This window comes from Zootermopsis nevadensis, unplaced genomic scaffold (assembly GCF_977971745.1).
Source record: "Zootermopsis nevadensis isolate Lab colony 2312 unplaced genomic scaffold, Znev_1.0 Znev_ptg000024l, whole genome shotgun sequence".
NCBI lineage: Eukaryota > Metazoa > Arthropoda > Insecta > Blattodea > Termopsidae > Zootermopsis > Zootermopsis nevadensis.
In genome coordinates, this window is record NW_028259156.1 from 508,592 (window position 1) to 528,750 (window position 20,159).

At 43.5% G+C, this 20,159-nt stretch overlaps 1 protein-coding gene across 6 annotated transcripts in view; it reads right to left on the minus strand.

Annotated features, from left to right (window-relative positions):
• Positions 1–15,725, minus strand: part of nolo (ADAMTS-like no long nerve cord) — a 94,268-nt gene extending 78,543 nt beyond the window's left edge. For all 6 annotated transcript variants that reach the window (XM_087355461.1, XM_087355460.1, XM_087355458.1 and 3 more), the window contains exons 1-2: positions 15,579–15,725; positions 5,637–5,738 (exon numbers count right to left, since the gene is read on the minus strand). In XM_087355461.1, the coding sequence (XP_087211587.1) occupies positions 5,637–5,651 (15 nt within the window). In that variant the 5' untranslated portion in view covers positions 5,652–5,738; positions 15,579–15,725. The remainder of the gene's footprint in view (positions 1–5,636; positions 5,739–15,578) is intronic.
• Between the last annotated feature and the right edge of the window lie 4,434 nt (positions 15,726–20,159).

Sequence of the window (20,159 nt, forward strand, 5' to 3'; positions counted from 1 at the left end):
GTACAGACAGACGTATGCAAACTGACACCTCAGCTGCCTCAACCTCCTTTCGTCCTCCTTCGTCTATTCTCTTTTTCCTTCCCGTTCTTCGGCGCGCCTTATCCTTCATTCCGTCCTCTCATCTCTTCATTGTTTATTTTGTTTTAAGTTTCAGAGAGACGGAGAAGCCCATTCATTTTCCTGCTATTTCCTCGGGCGATGAGTTTCGCTGTAAGGCAAAGTGAATCGTATTTGATTCAAATCTTCTCTTGATCTTACATGCAAACACTGCGCACCAACTGCAGTCCAGGTCCATCAGGATGCGTCGCAGATGAAACATGCAGACCGGAAGTCAAAGGTAATTTCGTCATAAACCAGTTTCTAATTTACATAAATCACAGAAAACACCTAAGCCGGTCCGGTCACTGTATTCAACCTAACCTAAAATGACAACAACGCATGGCCCCAGAAACCACGTAAGACGTGCAACAGCGAAAATGGTCAGGTTCGTTCTGCACAGCAAGAAATTCCCGTCTTACGTCACGATTAACCTGTAAGTAATTCGTGTTCGGAAGATGGAGAAATTGAAACCCCACAAAAAGTAATTATCTATGCATACCCAAAGTTATAAAAGGAATTTTTGGATCTCAATGTTCATAAAAGTCCGCCATTACCCCTACCCTGAAGATCCAAGATCCTCGTAATACCATCCTTATCAGGAGCGGTCTCATCCACCGAAGTGTCGTCAAAAACTTCGCGTGCATTTCACGTTTTCCTTACACGTACTGTCCTAGTGAGTTGCTTCTTCATTTACATACAGTAATAACTTATGGTATTACGTAATTCTCTTGGGACATTTGTTAATAAACTACTCAGTCCGTACTGCTGAAGATTTTTGGTTAATTTCGGTCAGTAGTGCTGACGGACGTGTACACAAGCCTGCGAAGACTGTACTCCAGAATCGACCAAACTGCGCCATACGAATTTCGACGATACGTTCCGAAACCGGTAAATTGTCTTTCGGTGAGGATGCGACAGGAGTCTGGTTCTAAATCCTTACATTCCGTTCACGATGTATAAGGCCGGAGAAGATATTAAATATGGCAAGATATTGGATAAACCAAGGTGGAAGATATAATTCACATTAAGCTGAAAATATCAAAGGAAGCTGCAAATTATCAAACAGACGAGATAAGTTCTGGACCAAAGGACAATAAGATATTTAAAAAGTATCAGCGTGTGAATGATGTATTTATTACTTTACCAACTAACTGCAGAATTTCTGCGGGAATCTGACGTGCCTGTTGCCAATAGGAAGGCAAGTGTGACTTGTCTACAATTCCGAAACACGAACCACCCCCGCAAGCAGTGCGCATTATATTTTATTCATCCAACGAAGTTATGTCGGCAACAGAAAATCTGTTCTAAAGATTAATAAAACCATCTGGGGCAAATAACTTCATTAACACTGGTTTAGCGTAGTCCGTAACACACTTTTCTCACGAAGCGACTGGGTCAAACGTAGGTCGAAAGTCGTAGACAACGCCAGGATATTCTTAATAGAGGTACATAACTGTTTGGATAATTCCAGTCTTTAAAACGATTATCTGTCAAAAGTTTAATCATCGTGTAAGTTATGTGAGACTATGTTTCTCCTCAAAGATGAAGTGTATCTACGGCTTCACACGACGCATACTAACATCCGTGAGAACCTGAAATATCACCGCTTTTGCTTGTGGTGTCGTCCAGCACACATGAGACGCACTGACGATGTTTTAAAGATCCTTGATCTCTCCATATTCAAGACAGAGAATCTCCGAAACGTCGAAAACACAGCACACTCGTAACAGCAGGACGCGTGCCGCCATCTTGTCTTCCCGTTGCTGACTCCAAAAGAAAAAAAAAGTGAGTGCATGCATGGTTGCGACTGATCTGTGTAGCTAAGAAATGTGGCCTCTCGTGCAAGGCCAGAACACAATCTGAGAGCCTGAGGGAACAAAGCGGCGAGTATATTCGAGCTTATGAGGCGTGGGCCTTGTGCCGCTTGGTCGCTGGGACCGTGGGTTCGAATCCCACTCAAGCCATGGATGTTTGTCCGCGTTGTCCTGTGTACAAGTAGAGGCCTTGCGACGAGCCGATCCCTCGTCCAAGGAGTCCTACCGAATGTCTATAGATCGAGCCAACGAAAAGTTGGGACCCGCAGTGCTCGGGCACTTGAAGAACGGGTCGTCCCAGCATCCCAGAGGCTGGTAATGAACAGAGGGAGGGGGGGGGGGTTTCCAGCGATGCATACTAATTTAAATCGGAAAACCTAAAAGAAAGGAACCATTCGGAGATCTAGTTTCTTATCCCCCCCTCCAAGCTACTATTTGCTTCTCAAGAAAGTGTTCCACGGACTCAGTCCATAGGTAGGCAAATCAGATGCATGTCTGTGCCGCTAAGTTAAAATAATCGCTGTGATAGATTACAAACAAATGTAAAATTATATATTATTTTTATGTACTGGGAAGTATAAAACCTGAGACCACGCTTACATACAGATCGATCGGGCGTTCGCAATAATATTAAAAAATAACAGTAAACCACCTTTATAAGGGCAAACCTTTTCTATATAACTACTCGATGCTGCTCTGAATCGAAAACACAACAAACGTGGATTAACCTATTATATTTATTATATTATATGAAGTTATTATCGAAATCATCCCTTTGCATAAGCAGCATGGATATAAAGCGGGCAAGCATTATCAACGTCGGCAGTGGTTGCTGACGAGCGGAAAGTGTCGCGCCAAAGACCACTGCGTCTCAGGCGATGACCCCCCCCCCTCCCCCCCAATTTCAGTTCGCGATATACGGTGGGCTATTTCAAGGTAAAATGTCTTAGACTTGAGAAACTCGCGGCAACTTCGATCAGAGCGGCCGGTAACCGGGAAAATGCCAAGAGAAGAGTTCGAATGCTTCAAGTGGGGACGGAATCCCGGGTGTGACCTGTCACGGGACTGATTCACCGCAGTGTACCAAATTTGACTTTCATGCGAACTGGCGTCATATCGGAAAAGCGATCGGATAAAGTGGAGACGTCTGCCTGGCGTCACAGCATAATGGCAAGGGATCTCTCTCCTTGAGAGTCCATCACACATTCCTTGAGGCAGCTCCCGGATACCTGGGCCAGCAGCGAAGAAAGTCCTAGTTTTGACTTCGGGGAAGGACAAGGCGAGGAAGAGCCGAGGGAATAGTATTATGGATCTAGATCAACAAGATAAAGATCAATATAAACAGGAAAAAGAATCATAAAGACTTCGCAACTGACATAAGCTATTCGCAATATCACGTTCATGTACAGAACTGTTGGTTACGAGCACCAGGAAAGAGTAAGTGAACACAAATTACGAATATTATAATTTTCGAATAAAAGGGCTTATTTTATGTAGGTTCATTTAACCGTGGAAGTCAATGATCTATCTGACGAAGATCACACGTGCTGTGCGTGACTGAACGTGATGTAAGTTCGAGAAACTTAAAGCACGTAAGTTGCCGCCACTGTTTTCAAATAAAACCTAAAATTTATGGTTTTAATTGCAAACTTTCCCGAGAGGGATAATTAAGATCAATTTATTTTACCTGAACCACCACAGCGCAACCTAACTTCGGGGTAAGAATCCTTAAATTTCTTGTTACGGTGGAGGTACAGTCAACGCCAAATAAAGCCACAATTAATCCCTCGTTTCTTCCGGTTAAAACAAGAAATTACTATGCAATGACCATCAGTTTACCATTTCAAGGGGTGACTAAAATTTAACCACCAAACTGACGTTCACTCTAGGGATCTGTTCCGTGCGTCTATGTTTTTCCTCAAGTTTTCTTCAAGAAACGTAACTGAAAACTTTCCGTTAGTTCAACATTCTCCCGCCATCTACTTCTGCGGTGTAGAATTTCATCTTTTCAGCAAACCCTCGATGATACGTGTGGAAAGAAAAGCGGACAAATACGTACCGAACGCGATAAATTCGATTATACGCGGTCAGCCAAACACGTTGTAGGATCACACTAAAAATATGCCACTACTGTTTAAAAAGCAGAAAACTCCTTAGCCTTAGCGTCTTTTCTAACCCTTCCCCCCCCCCCCCCCCGAATTAGACAGTGTCTTATTGTTTTCCGACATTTTGATATTACTTTAGTGTCCTTGGACGACATGGCGTACTCGAAACATAAATGATAACGAAGCAAAGAAAATTTGTAAAGTTGTGATATCAGATGAGAAAATAAAAGATTCTAAATAAATTAATATTCTAGATACGGTGCGCGGTAGTATATGCGCAGAAGCAGTAGGCGTGGCTTTCCGTTGATACTTTAATTAATGCTTAATTTTCAAACGTTGCCGTAAATACAATTACAGAAATTTTACGTGAATTTGTATTCGTATATTTGTTGTAATTCTACACGGCCGTATTCCCGTATCCACATTAAACGCATACAATATTAAGTTCCCAGAGGGACGTGTCCCCAGCTCTGAGAAGGCTTTGCTGTAGCATTGTTCAGTACGAACTCCTTTCTGATATCTTCACTCGTCCCGTGATATCGCGAGGTGTCAGTCTCCTGCGGGCTCAGTAATCGCAGTCCTCGTTGTCAGTGGATCTTCGCGTATTAACATCGTCTACCTGGGATATTCCGTCATTTCGGTACGACGAATTGTGGGGGGCGATAAGAAAGCTATTTGAAGGATTTGGCACGAGGGGAGGGAGGACGTGATCGGGTGAATAAAGGAGTGGGGGGTAACCAATGTGAATAAAACCACGCAAAGTGGCGATGGAGTTAGTTGAGAAAGTCTGACACACGAAGGCGACGAAAGGAGGTGAGAGAACATGATGATTCAGAAAAGAAAATGGACGACAAGACAGAAGGAAAGAGCCGAAGACGAAAGGTGAAAAAGGCTGCACAGATTTTGCGTCTGCTCGGATCTGTTCAGCGGGAAGGAAGCGGTGTGGCCAGGTTAGCATGGCGTCACCGGGTTATTGCGACACGCGCGTTCGTAAATGCAAAAGGCAAGACAGGATCATCATCGTCCCCGATCCTCACTTCCGCTTTGCATTTTACATTGACACGTGATCCAGCGCTTCCTACGGAAGCTATTTTTAGTAGCGTTAACACCCTGATGATGGAGGCAGTATGACCTCTGAAACGTTGGTAAACATCGACCAGACTACACGGCGCAACAACCCAGAAGACAGAAATCTTCAACTAATATTTACAGACATTTAAGGCAGCGGCGACCAACCCGAGAATATGAATTTGTTCGTCACTTCTCGCTTTTGACTGCACATTGCTCTGAGCCATGCGTGGCTCGTGTTTCATAGTTTGCATCCTTATCCACCCGTCACGATTTAATCTCGACCTCATTCCTCCCCGTCCTGGGGCAATTGTCCTTTGGTAAAGAGCAGTTTGTATATTCTTCATGTTGTGTCCCCGTGTCTCCCCCCAGTTTATGGTTTACTACCGCGTATTTTGGTATCTAAGTAAGCACGTATCATGAGACACATTTGCTGATGTTCCGTTCTGCAAGTGTAAACGTGGACAATGAAACATCGATCAACTGGTAAAATAATGAGACACGCCCCAGGCCTAATTGCAAAGCACGCCTTAATTAGCACGTGGCCTACCTGTTCCAGCTCCATTTCGAGTTTGTCCAGGTACTCCGCGTCGTCGCCCTCTTCCGAGAGCAGGGTCGTGTTCTGCTGCGCTGCGACCCGGAGCACTAGAACCTGCGAAAAGAAGTGTCCGTCCGTTAGAAACGAAAGAATCTTCGTTCTCTGTGACATCAGTGAATTAAAAAACTCATCCTGCCTTTTCGTGCTTCCTCAAAACATTTCCCCACTAGTTTACTGACCTCACAATGAAACTAATCTATGTACATTCTATACAAAATAATGATCCACCAATTCCCATCTTTGACAAAACATGTTCCAGTGCAAAGGCGAACTTTGTGTTGCTACGACAAGCGAACGTTTCACTAGTTTTCTTACGAATGAAGATACTCCTGCTCCGGAGACACTTCCCACTCTGTAACTACCCTTAAATTTGTTAAACCGACACTTGACTTAGAACTCCGAGCTTGAAGAACGCTTTAGGAAATGAAACACTTGATCATCGGTTCACATCTTCGTGGTATCGCATTACAGCGCCACGGGAGGTAATGCGACTGAAAAGTGTTGGCGAAAACAATAATTAATTGTTTGAACGTAACTTCAGTAACAGCAGAAATGCTTCACCAACAACTCTTGTTTCACCTACATTCTGCCGCTAGATAATGTATGGGATGTTGCAGGGATCTGTAAGGACATGGCATGACGTGTTAGTGTTGGTTCTGTAACATTCTCTAACGAAACCTGCAGACCTGTAACGCAATCTTGATCCTATTAAAAACAGTGAACACCTCTTTATGTCTGCACGGACGTCCAAATCGCTTACCCAAGATGTCCTTTGCCTTCGCCCTCAAAGATTATGATTTCCTCGTGCACCAGGCTAATTACTACGCATTTTCATCCCTTCGTATTCGAAGTAATCGCCCTGATTTTTCTGACAAACCCACGTGTTCCTCTCTCGCTTTTGTACAGACGTGCGTATCAACGGAAGGTATTATAATTCGATTTCTGCTAAACGTGCTTCTTTTCAGTCGAAAATCCCACGTGATTTCTTCATACACCCCCCCCTGCATTATTTAACCACTGAATTTATTTTTTTTACATAAATTTCTACGATCATTGTGGCTTTAAAGTAGCGAGATCCTTGCAGTTTCCGGTGAGATGTATCCGCAAGGGCGCACGCACATGCAAGAGTGGTGTATGACTACAATAAACACGGAACGGACGGAATACACGGTTTTTGCGCATGCGCACAGCACCTGGTACTAGGCAGGTGCTGTCAGTGGTCAAATTAAAATACCCTGGAGTCTAATTTGTTTACAGAGCCTGTCTGATCTATGGCAACTTCCTCAAAAATTATTCATCCTAAAACATACGAGAACGCACATAACCCAATGCATTTCAGCAACGTTTAATCTGGTACATAGATAACTGCGTAGCTGGCAAATACACTGATAGCAGATCCCGACCGCTGAACAACGCTAATACCAAAGCCCGAATTCGACGTGATTCTGAGGTAATTCCTCTTTAATTATAAAATTACTCAAATTAATTTCGGCTGACGGAGGCATGTACAACATCTGTTAATTAACAGGTCACAATTAGGAATTACAAACGCTCAGATGCTGTGAATAACACAGATTTGCCTGAAACTGCCACGAGCCTGATCGGGAGGAACGCTGTTCGGGGGCTTGGTCGTGTGGATGCCTATCCTACATGAGTTTTCCCTGAAGGTGCCATAATATTGCTCCCCCCCCCAAATGCCTTTCAAATCAGTAAAAATAGTCAATTATCTCACTAAGCTCTTTGTAGTTGATACAGCGTCGTAAAGACCTTAACAAGACGACAAACTGAAAAAAATAAGCCTCATTTATAATCTATTTAGAGACAAAACAAAATAGACTAACTTTAATCTGTATCACTATTCAGAATGACAAGACTTTTCATTAAGTTGTGTTGGTGTAACTGCCTTAAAATTGTGATCAGCCCCCGGCATTGGAAATATTTGTACTCCAAAACCGTAAATGTACAGGTCACGTGATATTCCAACTAAATTACGTCAATCTGAAATGTCAACATGTCAGAACAACTACGAGATCAGAAAAACAGACGAGCGGGGGTTAGCGCATTTAGTGTACATCAGAGTAAAGAAAGTGCTAAGACATTAGCGTACCAAAGCCAACTTAAGCTGAGACAGATTGTTCTTACAGACGCAGGACTTCACACTTTGACGCCCAAAATGAAGATGGCGTGTGGCATCTTTCGGAGATAAATGCACAGGAACCGAGAAGACACTACGCTCAAAGCAGTGCAATGTTTATCCTATTCTGTTGACCACGTTCGACTTTCGACGCTGGTTTTCATTTAAAGAGACTATCTTGTCTTGGTACATCGCCATGGAAACGAACAATGTTTACTGAGGAGGCAAAATGGCTTTAAAGGCTTCCGTGTTCGTGCCTTTGATCACCCGAAACTTTGATCTGTGAAAATTCCATCTCGCACAAGCGCGAAATCGCCCCATACACAATACATCCTAAATAATCACGTATATCGATTCTTGTAACACTAATTTCTGCAAAGTAAGGAACTACCCCCTTACAAGTATAAAAGGACGTCTGAATTAACGACACAAAAGCAAAAATTGCTCAGAACTTCCCTTCACAACGCGTTAGTGGGTGGTAACGTTAACACGCAAGAACCCTCCAAGCGCATTCTTCGAATCCTTGCTTTGCTGTACAAAGAATTCTTCTCGGGCTACCAGCCGTGTTATCGGCTTAACGAAAAAGCTTGCTTTGCACGAGAAATTAATTGGTCTTAATAATGTCTGCTCATCTTCGGACACAGAACTACACGGAAACGTAAGAAAATCTGAAATTTCACAGCTAATATGAGGGAATTTGGTGCACTAGTGTTACTTTGGTAGCAGTGATCTGTCTTCAGAAATTAAAAGGGAGGTCACTGAACCTCAGATGTTGCCACTATTGATCAGCTTCTGGTGGGCGAACGTCTGATTAAAATGGTGATAAATTGGTGACAAATGAGCTGGTTAACATGGAGCGCCGATTAAATAAATTTCACGTAAGTCAGAAGCGCACGGCTGAAATGGAACAGATCACAAAAGACGACTGTGGTAGTAGAAAAACCCTCGTGTAATTTAAGAGCCCTGTCAACACACTCGGTGTCAGACAAGTGAAATTCTTCTACTGAGAAGGACAAAGTTCGGACCCCTAAATGCAGACAGAGGCGGCAAGACGTTATGTTATCGGACGCCATTAATTGTCGCCAACACAGATAGGAATGTGCTTGGACATGGGGGCGTGCAGACTACTGTCGCGTCCGGACGCGAGCAGTGCTGGTCTGTCTGTCTGTCTGTCCGTTGACACAGCATCAGACTGGCTCCATAAAACGAGGCTAAAGAGCGATGCCACAGCGGACAAGAAACGACTTCCTATCAATCTGACACTTCACCAAGTGTTGAAATGTGTTCAACATGTCGAGGGCAGGGAGGTGAGCACAAATTTGGACGTCGGGAAGTTGCCCGGGGCATTTTGAATGCAGTCCCTGTTCGATCCACTAGGACGCACAGCCGGGAACATTAATCGTTTGGATCACTTCATATGACCGCTGAAAAGAACACATTTTATAGAAAAATGAAATAATGATTAGATTCCATTACTTCATGTCTTAAGACCACTACCGATTGTTTCGCGCAAGGTGAATTTAAATTACCATGTTGGGCAATGCCTCGCGCGTGTCTGACATGTACCAGAACTGTACTCTGCTCGCCAGTCGCTGTCCACTTACGTACTGAAAGATTTCATGTTGACGAGGACGGGATATGAAGCTGGGCTTCTGTCGTAAAATATCCCCGGTTCGAAATCCTCTGGGTTCCCCCGGCCGGCCATCGCCTGAACCACTGCCACGTAAGAACATGGACATTACGTAACACGGGTGTCAACTTATATTTGGACATGCACATTTACGCTTGGTCGGACGGACAGACTAACCAGACGAAAACTAACAAAATTTAACTAACAAATTCAGGTAAGTGACAGAGCGAGGGGGTTAATGTTGGTGGCGCTGGTAATTCAGGGTTAGAGGAACAGAGGACAGGGCACGTCCCCAAAGATGCAGAACTTCATGTTCTTTGTGCGTACTGCGTGTTGTCTCCTCCTTGTCCTAGAGGACAGGCCGCTGACTGAATTATACGAGGCCCAATAACACTCCACGGTTCTTATGCAGAAGGTTACGTGAAAGTTAAATATTTAAACAAAAGACCGGAGTCGCCTAACAACGGAGGATATCGATAGGTATACATCGTTTCTCGTCCAGCTTTGTCGTTTCTGTCTGTCAGTCTTCTTCGTAAATAAAAATTCGATAACTGCTGAACGGAGTCTCATGAAATTAGATAACGCGTAGTCTACCGGCATCTGCCGACATATTCCAATTTTATTGGGACCTAACAGCAATAATGGACACCTCAGAAGACGTAATGTCTCTTAAGTTTCAGTTTAATCACGCCGAACCAATGCCCAACTGCAAGTGCCTACGTCATTTCTTCTAAAGTCACTAACCCCGCAGTTCCGTTCGTCTTCACCCTTGCGTTCTGAGTTCCCGTTCCTTACAACGGGCAGTTGGATAAATAGATAAAACACAAATGCCGAAGACTAGTTTTCTAGAAAACTTTTGTTCTGAGTTTCGGGCGATAAAACGTTTCCGTTCACGAAAAGAAATTTTACGTTGGTTCATGTTCTAGCCTCGTCGGTTCCCTGACTCATTTATTCCCAGAAAATGCTGCAAGATTCTCACGACGAGCGATAACATTTTTCTCGTCACGTTCCCATAAATTACTCAAATCTGGGACCTGTTATCGCGGGAATTTGCTTAGCGCGCGACGCCAATATTCAGTCAGTCACTGTCACTAGGCGACGGGTCTCAGTCACATCCTGTCAGCGTCCTTTGCCCTTCGACGCGAAACAGAAGCCGTCGGCAAAGCAAGAGTAGATCCTCCCTTGTCTTAGACGCTCAGAAATGTGCGACTGAAACAAGACTGTGTCGCTTTAAACGAAAGATACTTAAGTTTCATAACACTCTCGTTTTCCCTTCGAAAAGGATAAACATTTAAACTTTAACTACAATCGTAAACCGTATATCCCCTGGCTACGTCTCCGCGTGTCTGACAAACTCCGTGTTCTCAACACTTTAAGACCCCGGATAAGTCCCCTTACTTAGAGACTCGCGGGAGGCCTGGTGTTTAACGGCGACCCGTTACTGAAACATCACGACAGTCGCCCAAAAATACCAATATATTACCACTGTAAACAAGTGTACACAGAAATTCTCCTCTAACAAATCCTTATTAATTACTCACACGAAACCAAATAAAGTGATAACTATAGCTAACAGAATTAAATAATATTACATAAATGTAGGTTAAAACTTGGACGATAAACGTTCGACGGCCAATCTATCCGACAAACCCTTCATCGCCCTTAATTAAATAGTTTTTAAGTCGATTTTAAATGTACCGCCTTTTATGAAACAAGTTCTGTTGGATATAAATCGGACGTCTTCAGCAAAAGAGACAAGCTGTGTTCGATGCTAGCGAGGAACTTTGTTTAAAACTGAACGCAGGGCCGGTGTAAGGGCCTCTGGAGCCCTAGGCAAACAATCACCCCAATCTGTATTTTTTAATCTTTCGGAGATGTAATACATACATGATGGAGGGGAACACGCGGCCTACTGTACCTTTTCACGTTGCCCCTTTATGTTACCAGTAACTTACAATGGCTACGACAAACCGGGCCCCAAAAAAATCGATATTTAAGTTTGTGGTTTGAATCAATTTTAGTTTTCTGAGCAATGAGTTCATTGTCTGGTAAAGTGAGGTGCCTAAGGTCCCTTAATGTTCTAGTAAGTTAGGTTACTCGAGGTAGGAACAGATTTTTTAAAATAAAATTTAAGCTTTAACGTGTAAATCCTTTACTCGGAAGAATGAGCGTAGACTGAAGGATAATATTAAAATGTGTTTGAAATAAAATGGGTGTGGAGGCAGTAATAAGTCCCCGTGTCCCATAACACGTACTAACCAACTGAACGATGCATAAAGATAAGACGAATTATTTTCGTAGTAACAAGAGAGAATGAACAAGGAAAGACAGACACTGCGAAAGGAGACGATCACAATGTCAGAGTCAGTGAGCTAACAAACAAAACTCGATTCGAAAGTTAACTTCAAGAACACGGGAACAGTACGGATTGCAGCGAAAACTATTCAAAAAGTACGAGTAGAATATTTCCAAATGGATTTGTTTTTAGTCTCTACCAAGGGCACCGACTCTGAGACAGCCCATGTTAAAAGGCGTAATAAAAGTGACAAATTCCAGCTCCGGGTGTGAATAATACATATTTACGAACCTACAAACCAGAAGAGAACCAACTGCTTCGTATTGCCTTACAAAGTTGAACGTACGCAATGAAGAGAAATGTGCAGATCACAGCGACATCACGAGAAAGTGCGCGCTAACAAATCCACGACAGAAGTTTAGGAACTGTGGATCCTTGGTTTAAACACGACGTAAAGCGACTACGATGTTCGATCAATAACAGAAGGTCCAGCTGTTGAATAAGGTCGCCAGATTGAGGAACCTGTTCATAATTCACAGTGCCCGAATTTATAACTTGTGTTGGGCAAGGCCGTGGTCTAGGCAACACGGAGTTTTCCTCCGGGGGCTTCCCGGTTTCTCCGTGACATCCCAACAATTACTCCACTCACACTCACGCAGAAGAAGGCAATGGTAAACCACTTCTGGATCATCTGCCAAGAACGTATATGAACAGGTCCCAGTCCGAGAAGAGAAAAGGATGGAAGGATCCTGTTCATATGTACCTTTGTCAGACAGAACACTAAATAAATAAATGATGGCCATGGTGGTCTAGCGGTTAGAACGCTGGCCTTGTAATCCTGGGGTCTCGGGTTCGAATTTATAACTTGTGTTGGGCAAGGCCGTGGTCTAGGCATCACGGAGTTTTCCTCCGGGGGCTTCCCCGGTTTCTCCGTGGCATCCCAACAATTACTCCATTCACACACAGAAGAAGGCAATGGTAAACCACTTCTGGATCATCTGCCAAGAACGTATATGAACAGGTCCCAGTCCGAGAAAAGGATGGAAGGATCCTGTTCATATGGACCTGTCGTCAGACAGAACACTAAATAATAATAAGATGAGGTGGTCTAGCGGTTAGAACGCTGGCCTTGTAATCCTGGGGTCTCGGGTTCAAATTTATAACTTGTGTTGGGCAAGACCGTGGTCTAGGCAACACGGAGTTTTCCTCCGTGGCATCCCATTCACACACAGAAGAAGGCAATGGCAAACCACTTCTGGATCATCTGCCAAGAACGTATATGAACAGGTCCCAGTCCGAGAAAAGGATGGAAGGATCCTGTTCATATGGACCTGTCGTCACACAGAACACTACAAATAAAAAAGCACATTTCATAGTTTTGTGGCCAAACTCTGAGCCACGCCAATACAATCCACACACTAACCCAAAGTAACCGAATCAATTGATACAAAACTCTCAGATCTCTTCCGTCCATTCACCTCGCTTCTGTTTCTTGCGTGCTGCATGCACAGCCACGCAATGATCCTAAATATTTGGTGAAAAGTAACTTTAATAAAGCAGTTCCCGTCCGTCTATGACGTTCAAATGCCTTCAACTTCCTTCGTTGTTCACTGACTGCAAGCGAACTTTAGATGCTTAGACATGAGATGGGACGACGCGGGATTATGAACCGAATTCATCTGTTTTTATTCCTTCATAAACGTAAAAAAATTATTTGCTAGCGTCGCGTCCAGATATTTAAACCGTGACCTAGTTTCGGGACTAATGCGGATAAAATCCCACAGGTTTAAGAGCTGAGCGCAGGGCTACACATCATAACTCGCTATCAGCAACGAAAACTGGTCACTCCCAAGTACAAAGTGCGTCGTTAACCAGAGCAAGTACCTGAGCCGTCTTTATATCGCGGATTTTATGTCCTGGCTGGCTCCAGGGCGGAGCTTCTAATAAAAATATCAGCAATTTCTTTGATACAAACGAGGGTTGTTAAACTGACGCGCAGGGGGTGTTCACCCTCCTCTACGCAGTAAACGGCTGATTTTAATCACTACATAAGACGCCCGCACTTCACCGCGCGTACCAGAAGTAATTGATGTTAGCAGTCATTAAAAAATTAATGAATTTCAAAAATTTATCTTTCATACTAGAAAGTATTTTAACGCCTTATAATGAAAAAAACACTCCACTTCTCGCCTTTTTCCTAATTAAGAAATTTCGCGATAATTCAGTTTTACAAGCGAGTTTATGAAGGAATACGTTTTAAACTGCAAAGCAACTGAATATAGGCTATCTGTATACAAGGTTCTATGAATTAATGTTTGTGACGATGACTTAACATAAAACATTGCAAAATCTACTGGCAAAAATTTTAACTGAAACACGCCAAGCGTTGCGGACTTAACATCATCCCTTGTCATCCCGCGCATGCGTCACCCATTCCTGAGCTGGTAACACGGGACAGAAGTCTCGTTATTCTCGTTCATTTTACATCTGCAAAGCAGGTTCATGCGCTGGTTATATGTGACCTGCGAGCGGTAATTAGATTTACTCTAACACAATAATCACGTCCTGTGGTACAGAAGCGAAATTACAAGCAGGTACACATCGTGTAACAGTGTTTTTTCCTCCTGCCTGATCCGTGACACTGGCTCAGGGGCGACTCTCGTTGCTAGGCCGCTGCCCACGTGAGTTCTGAAAATCGTTGTTTGGTCTCGAGAAAACGCACGGCGACACAAAACAGATCGTAAGTGACGCGTAAGTTTGCTACGTAATTCACCCGAATACGGAAATTATTACAATTCTCCATTAACGTGGAATATCACGAGATTTATTGTCCAAATGACGACTTCGCGTAGAAGCGACGTGACATTTCACAAACGTAACTTACCAACGCAGGGGTGGCCAAAATTTCTTCGGAGACGGGCAACAAGGCAAAGGGCCCATGAACCTATGAATTTTAAATGTTCACTAAATTAAACCAACGCAGTGTCTAACCCTGGAAACGGAAATACAAAATTTAAAATAGAAAATGTACGTACGAATTACCAAGCACAACTATTAGGTTCGAACACTTACAAACAACCATCTGAAGATGACCAACTAGGGTCGAAACATGTAGCGTGGATTCTTAATGAACATTGAAACAACAGACTGCGTTGCCAATGTTACCATGAAGTCACAGAGTCAGGATATTTGACCCCACATGAGCGCCAGGTGAGGGAGATATACTCTAACTTTAGGCAACATGAGAGACTACTAAGCTGTTTATTGACAGTCAAGCAAACTGTTCGACGAATACACAATCCGCTGTTTCGCCGTTAAATGCAACTTCTGCACCACGAGCATCGACTTTTATAAACTCTGCCTTTTTCACTGAGAGCTTATTTACGGGAGTTTAAATGAGTTTTAGAAAAAAATAGAGATTATTTCCCTAAACAGCGTTAACCAAAATGATATGTTGTGTTTACGTTGGGGTTTGAGCTCAGTCTTCAAATATTATTTATGTGAACTTGTTTTAGGTTAGGTTAACACAGTTGTCGGGCTTATAAAATCGAGGAGAATAAATATAAATTTCACTTTTAACTAGTAAATAAAATAAATGATTTTAAGGACGTAGAACCGAGACACAAGATCTCACATAAAATATGCTGGATTGTTGAAGTTACTATCTCCTGCTGGTTCCATAACACGAAAACATTTAAATAAGCATAACGCAATAATGAAGTCTGGATAATAAGGTTAAGTACTGACATCATCAAGGAAAGTATTAAACAAGATGGGGCCTTGATGCATTACGAGAAACAAAATAATTGTTGCAGCTGAACAAATAATACTCACCCCGTGGGTTCAAAGCAAAGAAATTGCACACCCCCAAAGCAGCGGACAGTGAACGAACGGAATCCGTTGTGACCAAGAATCCCACCGTTAATCGCCAGCAGCTACGCACTAAGGAAGTCTCCTTGCAAACCACTGCTCCGCGCCACGTCATCCTTGCAACTGAGCATCAGCAAACTAACCAGTGTGAACAACGGCAAAAAGTAAAATGTCCTACCAAAATTTCTCTCCGTCCCAACAGAAATACAAGACTGTTCATTGTTCAGACATTTTACAACACAGAGCGTGTGGAATCTCAATCTAGGATACCGTGGACTTTGTTCTAAACACCGATGTCGTCCATAATTACTAGAAAGTCCTTGCCTTTCCTGAAATCAGCTTTGGAAACAGGAGAATTTACTGGCGAGGTCAATGACTGTCAGCTTCACAGAACTAACTCTACTCCGCGGAGTTGCTTATAACACACAAATTCCTCTCCATTTCAATTGCTCCAACCCATTTCAAGATTTACCCTACAGAACGATGCGTCACCTGAGAGGCAAACTTTGCCTTCGTATTCCGGAGGCCCTAGGTTATAGCAGAAAGCCGCCCACGGTTTTCCTCAGTCCTTCCAGGCAAATTCCTTCATAACAATTCTTTAAAGTTGGCCACGACCACTTCTTCTCACGACCACTTCTTCTCACGCCCCTTCCGACTCATTCACTGGTGATTCCACCATCTGATGGTATAGAACCTGAGCTGAGTTATCCTCTGCCGGTTTAGAGGTTTTCAAGGCGGCGAGTCCGAAGATGGCTGTCTTCTGGGTTGTAGCGCCGTGTAGTCTGACGTTTCGGAGGTCCTTGTTGCCTCCATCATCAGGGAGAATATTCTTATTCAGGTTTAATATGGCTGTGATGACAGTGCAACGAGTCCAGTTGAAACGACTCGCCTACTTGCTCGTTATCGCGTTCCTCAGTGGCACTTCGGCATTGGGAGAGTCGAGTCTCTCAAACAGTCTATCTCTTAAAGCACGGGTTTAATTACAGGGGCGACGAACGCGTTCCCTCTTCTGGCGAGGAAAGTAGGAAGAGTTCAAAGTGAGAGCTCTTATCGCCGCTAAAAAAATGGAAGCGAAGGTTGAATGTCGCCAAGGGATGCGTCCCGCTTGCCGGCTTGAAGTCGTTGAAGGAGATCGCTGTAATTTTGTTACATTCTGTCTTGGTGTCTCTGGGGCACGCTCAGTCTCCCCCCCCCCCTACATCCATGTTCAATAATTATAGCACGGTCAGTGTTCCCCTAGTTTAATCTCCGGCGTATTACTCAAGTACGCCACAGGGAGACGTAAAACAGCCGAACATCTGGTAGTTAGCGCTCCGTCGCAGGGATGCAAGCCACCAAAGGACAGATTGCAGGTAACGTACGCAACGGCAAGCGTCCCTTCAACTCTGCTGAGCACGACAAAACGCATTTCATATGCACATGACCTGAAATGAATACAGACAAGACTCGAAACTTGTATTCCGATGGAGCGCACGTACTTTTGAGAACAGTTTTTGATCAATTACTGTCTCTCTGTCGTCTGAACGTACATTCACTGTAGATATAAATAAGTTTCTTTTGTCTCGGCCATCAATAACAGAGAATCAGGAGAGACTTGGGTGAGAAATGGCCGATGAATTTTGCCTACGAAACATCTCGTTGATGCTCGTAAGGTTCTTTTACATGCCGTAAATCTACGACATCGGACGGCCGGCTTTACTTCGCCTCCGAAGGAAGTTTTGCTACGTACTTTTATAACCCTTAGAACCCGCGAACCTTGGGCCCAGTGCGGAGAAAGCTAAACACTAGCGCACCGAGGGCGACCGTCATCTTAAAGCATTTCAGAAAACACACGAAGAAATCTTCTTCAGGCTTCAACCACGATAATCCACTTCTTAAATGTTCATGCACATTTCCCTAATCCCCCCTCCCCGAACCACTTGCAAAATCACCTCTCGTAAACCATCAACTGAAATTTTATCACATGGTTTACGACATCCTCTGTCAGAATATTAATTTTTGTTAATGAATTCATTTGCGTAAAAACTTCCATTATTTTAAATCTTGCGACAGTGCGGAAGCCTCCTTTCGACCGTCAGTGTCACAAAATAAAGTGTGACGGGACATAAAACGTAAGTGAGGAGGAGATAAAATCCGTTCGTAGCACGGAGTGTGTTGAAATAAAAAAAATGTCACGGTCATCGAGTAGATCCGCACAGTACATTTTCAGAACGTGATCACAGATTTCAATGCTCGGACACCCAGACGAGGTTAAACCATGAGCAGGCCCGCGCCGCGCCGTTCAGCTGTTACGTGATTACTTCACGCCCGAGGCGCCACCGTCACAATAGAGGACGCTCCATAATTATCGGCGGTGGAGTACACTATAATTGACTGGTCTGTATGACAGCCCCCGGCTGTCGTCGGTTATGCAACCCGTCGCTCCACTCATTTTAATGGCGAAAGGCTGTTCCAATCAGGGCGACAGGCTCCACAAATCGACACACTTTCAGCCTTGTCTTCTATTTCATTATTACGCCTATAATTTACTTACATCTGAGACGCGTTTTTTAAAATGAATGAAAAGACTTCTGTTTGCGAAGATGCGAAACTTTGAAGTTATAATAAATGTGAGTACGTAAATAGTTTGAAGACGATGTTGGTCAATTATAAAGATCTATTTCCGGTATTACAGCCGAATAAATGGATAAAATATCTCTGTCGACACAAACTTGCTACAGCATTTTGAAAGAAAGACCCAAATGTGAGTTCACAGAGCAATTGAGAGGGGCCGCCACTGCTTTGAAAAGCTTAACAGTCTAAAAGATTAATGCGTCGAAGGTACAGGAAAAGTAAAAGTTTCGACGTAATTAATAAATTACAAAATGCATCACTACATCTCCCGGAAGAAACATTATAGACCAGTCGGAGAAAGCAGGTTGCAAATTTTTTTGACACTAATAGACGTAAGAAACCCACTTCCCTCCCTAACCCCTTAAAATCGTGGCCTATTTATAATTGTCACTGACGCACAGAATGCGTGGATCCACCCTCGGGTTCGCGTTCTGAAAGTTTGAAATGCGACTGCCCACAGTCGATCTCACTGACAGACGAAAAATTGTTGCTGTCTGAAGGCAACAGTAAAGAACGCCCTGAAGCAAACACAAATCGAAAGATGAATAACATGCAGCTCACCAACTCTGCATAACGCATGAAAGAATTCGTGACGTCAAAAGTGAAAGCTTATTACAACGACGCCATAACAATAACTTTTCCTCTCGGATGGGTTAAAAGTTTGAAATCTCAGTTTCTTTATCCTTGCCCAAACTCTAATTAAAACTCAGTTACTCGTTATTTGAGTTCGTACTTTGTCTTATTTCTATTTGGGGGCTTCAGCAACAGACGGAATATAAGGCCGAATTTTCATAACCTAAAGGTGAAAGCTGAGGTGAGAATATAATATAAAAGAAGCTAGCACACCTTTCTAACTTCATTCGAAGCAAATGTATGCAAGAGAGAGTTGACAGTCGCTGAATGGGAAATCATTTCTTCGCCTTTCATATAACCGAAAGGTACAATCTTGTTGTTCACATGGACCATTCGACTCCGACCAAAGCCAGATTAATCCAACGTAAGCACACAACCTGCTCCTTTAAAATACGTTTTAAGAAAATCAGAAACAAACACCTGACGAAGACCGTAGAAATGTTTCTGTGGTGGGACTCACGGGTTATTTCCAATCTCTGAGCTGAGTCGCTAGCAGGAGAGGCAAGGACATTACAGAGCGAGAGAGAGGTCCAAGTGTTCGGCCATTATAAGGGCCGAGGAGGTGGATAGAAGGAAATAGTAGAAAGCCAGGAGACCGCCGTGAAAACCTCAAATCCCACTCACCGGAGAGACGTAGAATGTTCCACAGTGAGGTGCTTTATAATCTGGACGGAATGTATTGTGGCGTTCACGCCGAAAATGATATGATGGACAGGACATACAGCACGCACAGAGAAGACGAGAGATGCATGAGACGTTTTTGTCAAACCCCTGAAAAGTAACGAAACCCATTCCCCGACACATGTTACATCGGGGGGGGGGGGGGGGGGCTAAATGAGAACACACACAACGCCCAAAGATTATTGTCAAATCAATCTTTAAGCGACCTAGAGTTAGTCCAATTTTAAACGACTTACTTGCATTCGGTAGGACGCCATATTTTGCATGCCAAGTCCTTGCTGAACACAGACAAAGCTCGCTTTTCGTAATCCAGTGCTCGCCACTACAGAAGACACGAGAATTTGTATTTCGGAAAGGTGTTTCTGTGGCGTACACTCAAAGGACCTCACACATTTCGCTCCTGAATAAAACTGCCTTCTCCTCTTTCAAACTCCTCCCTTCTAAACTTCATACTTTCATTTCAGTGTTCAGACAGCTATTGTCTGCCATTCATACATCTTCTGGGAGTGACCTTGCGATCAAAAGGGCCAAAGGAACGCGTATTGAGTGCGTGCATGGGAAATCTAATCTTCGCACACGACAAAGGGAACGCAGAACCGTCTTAGAACAAAGCTTGTC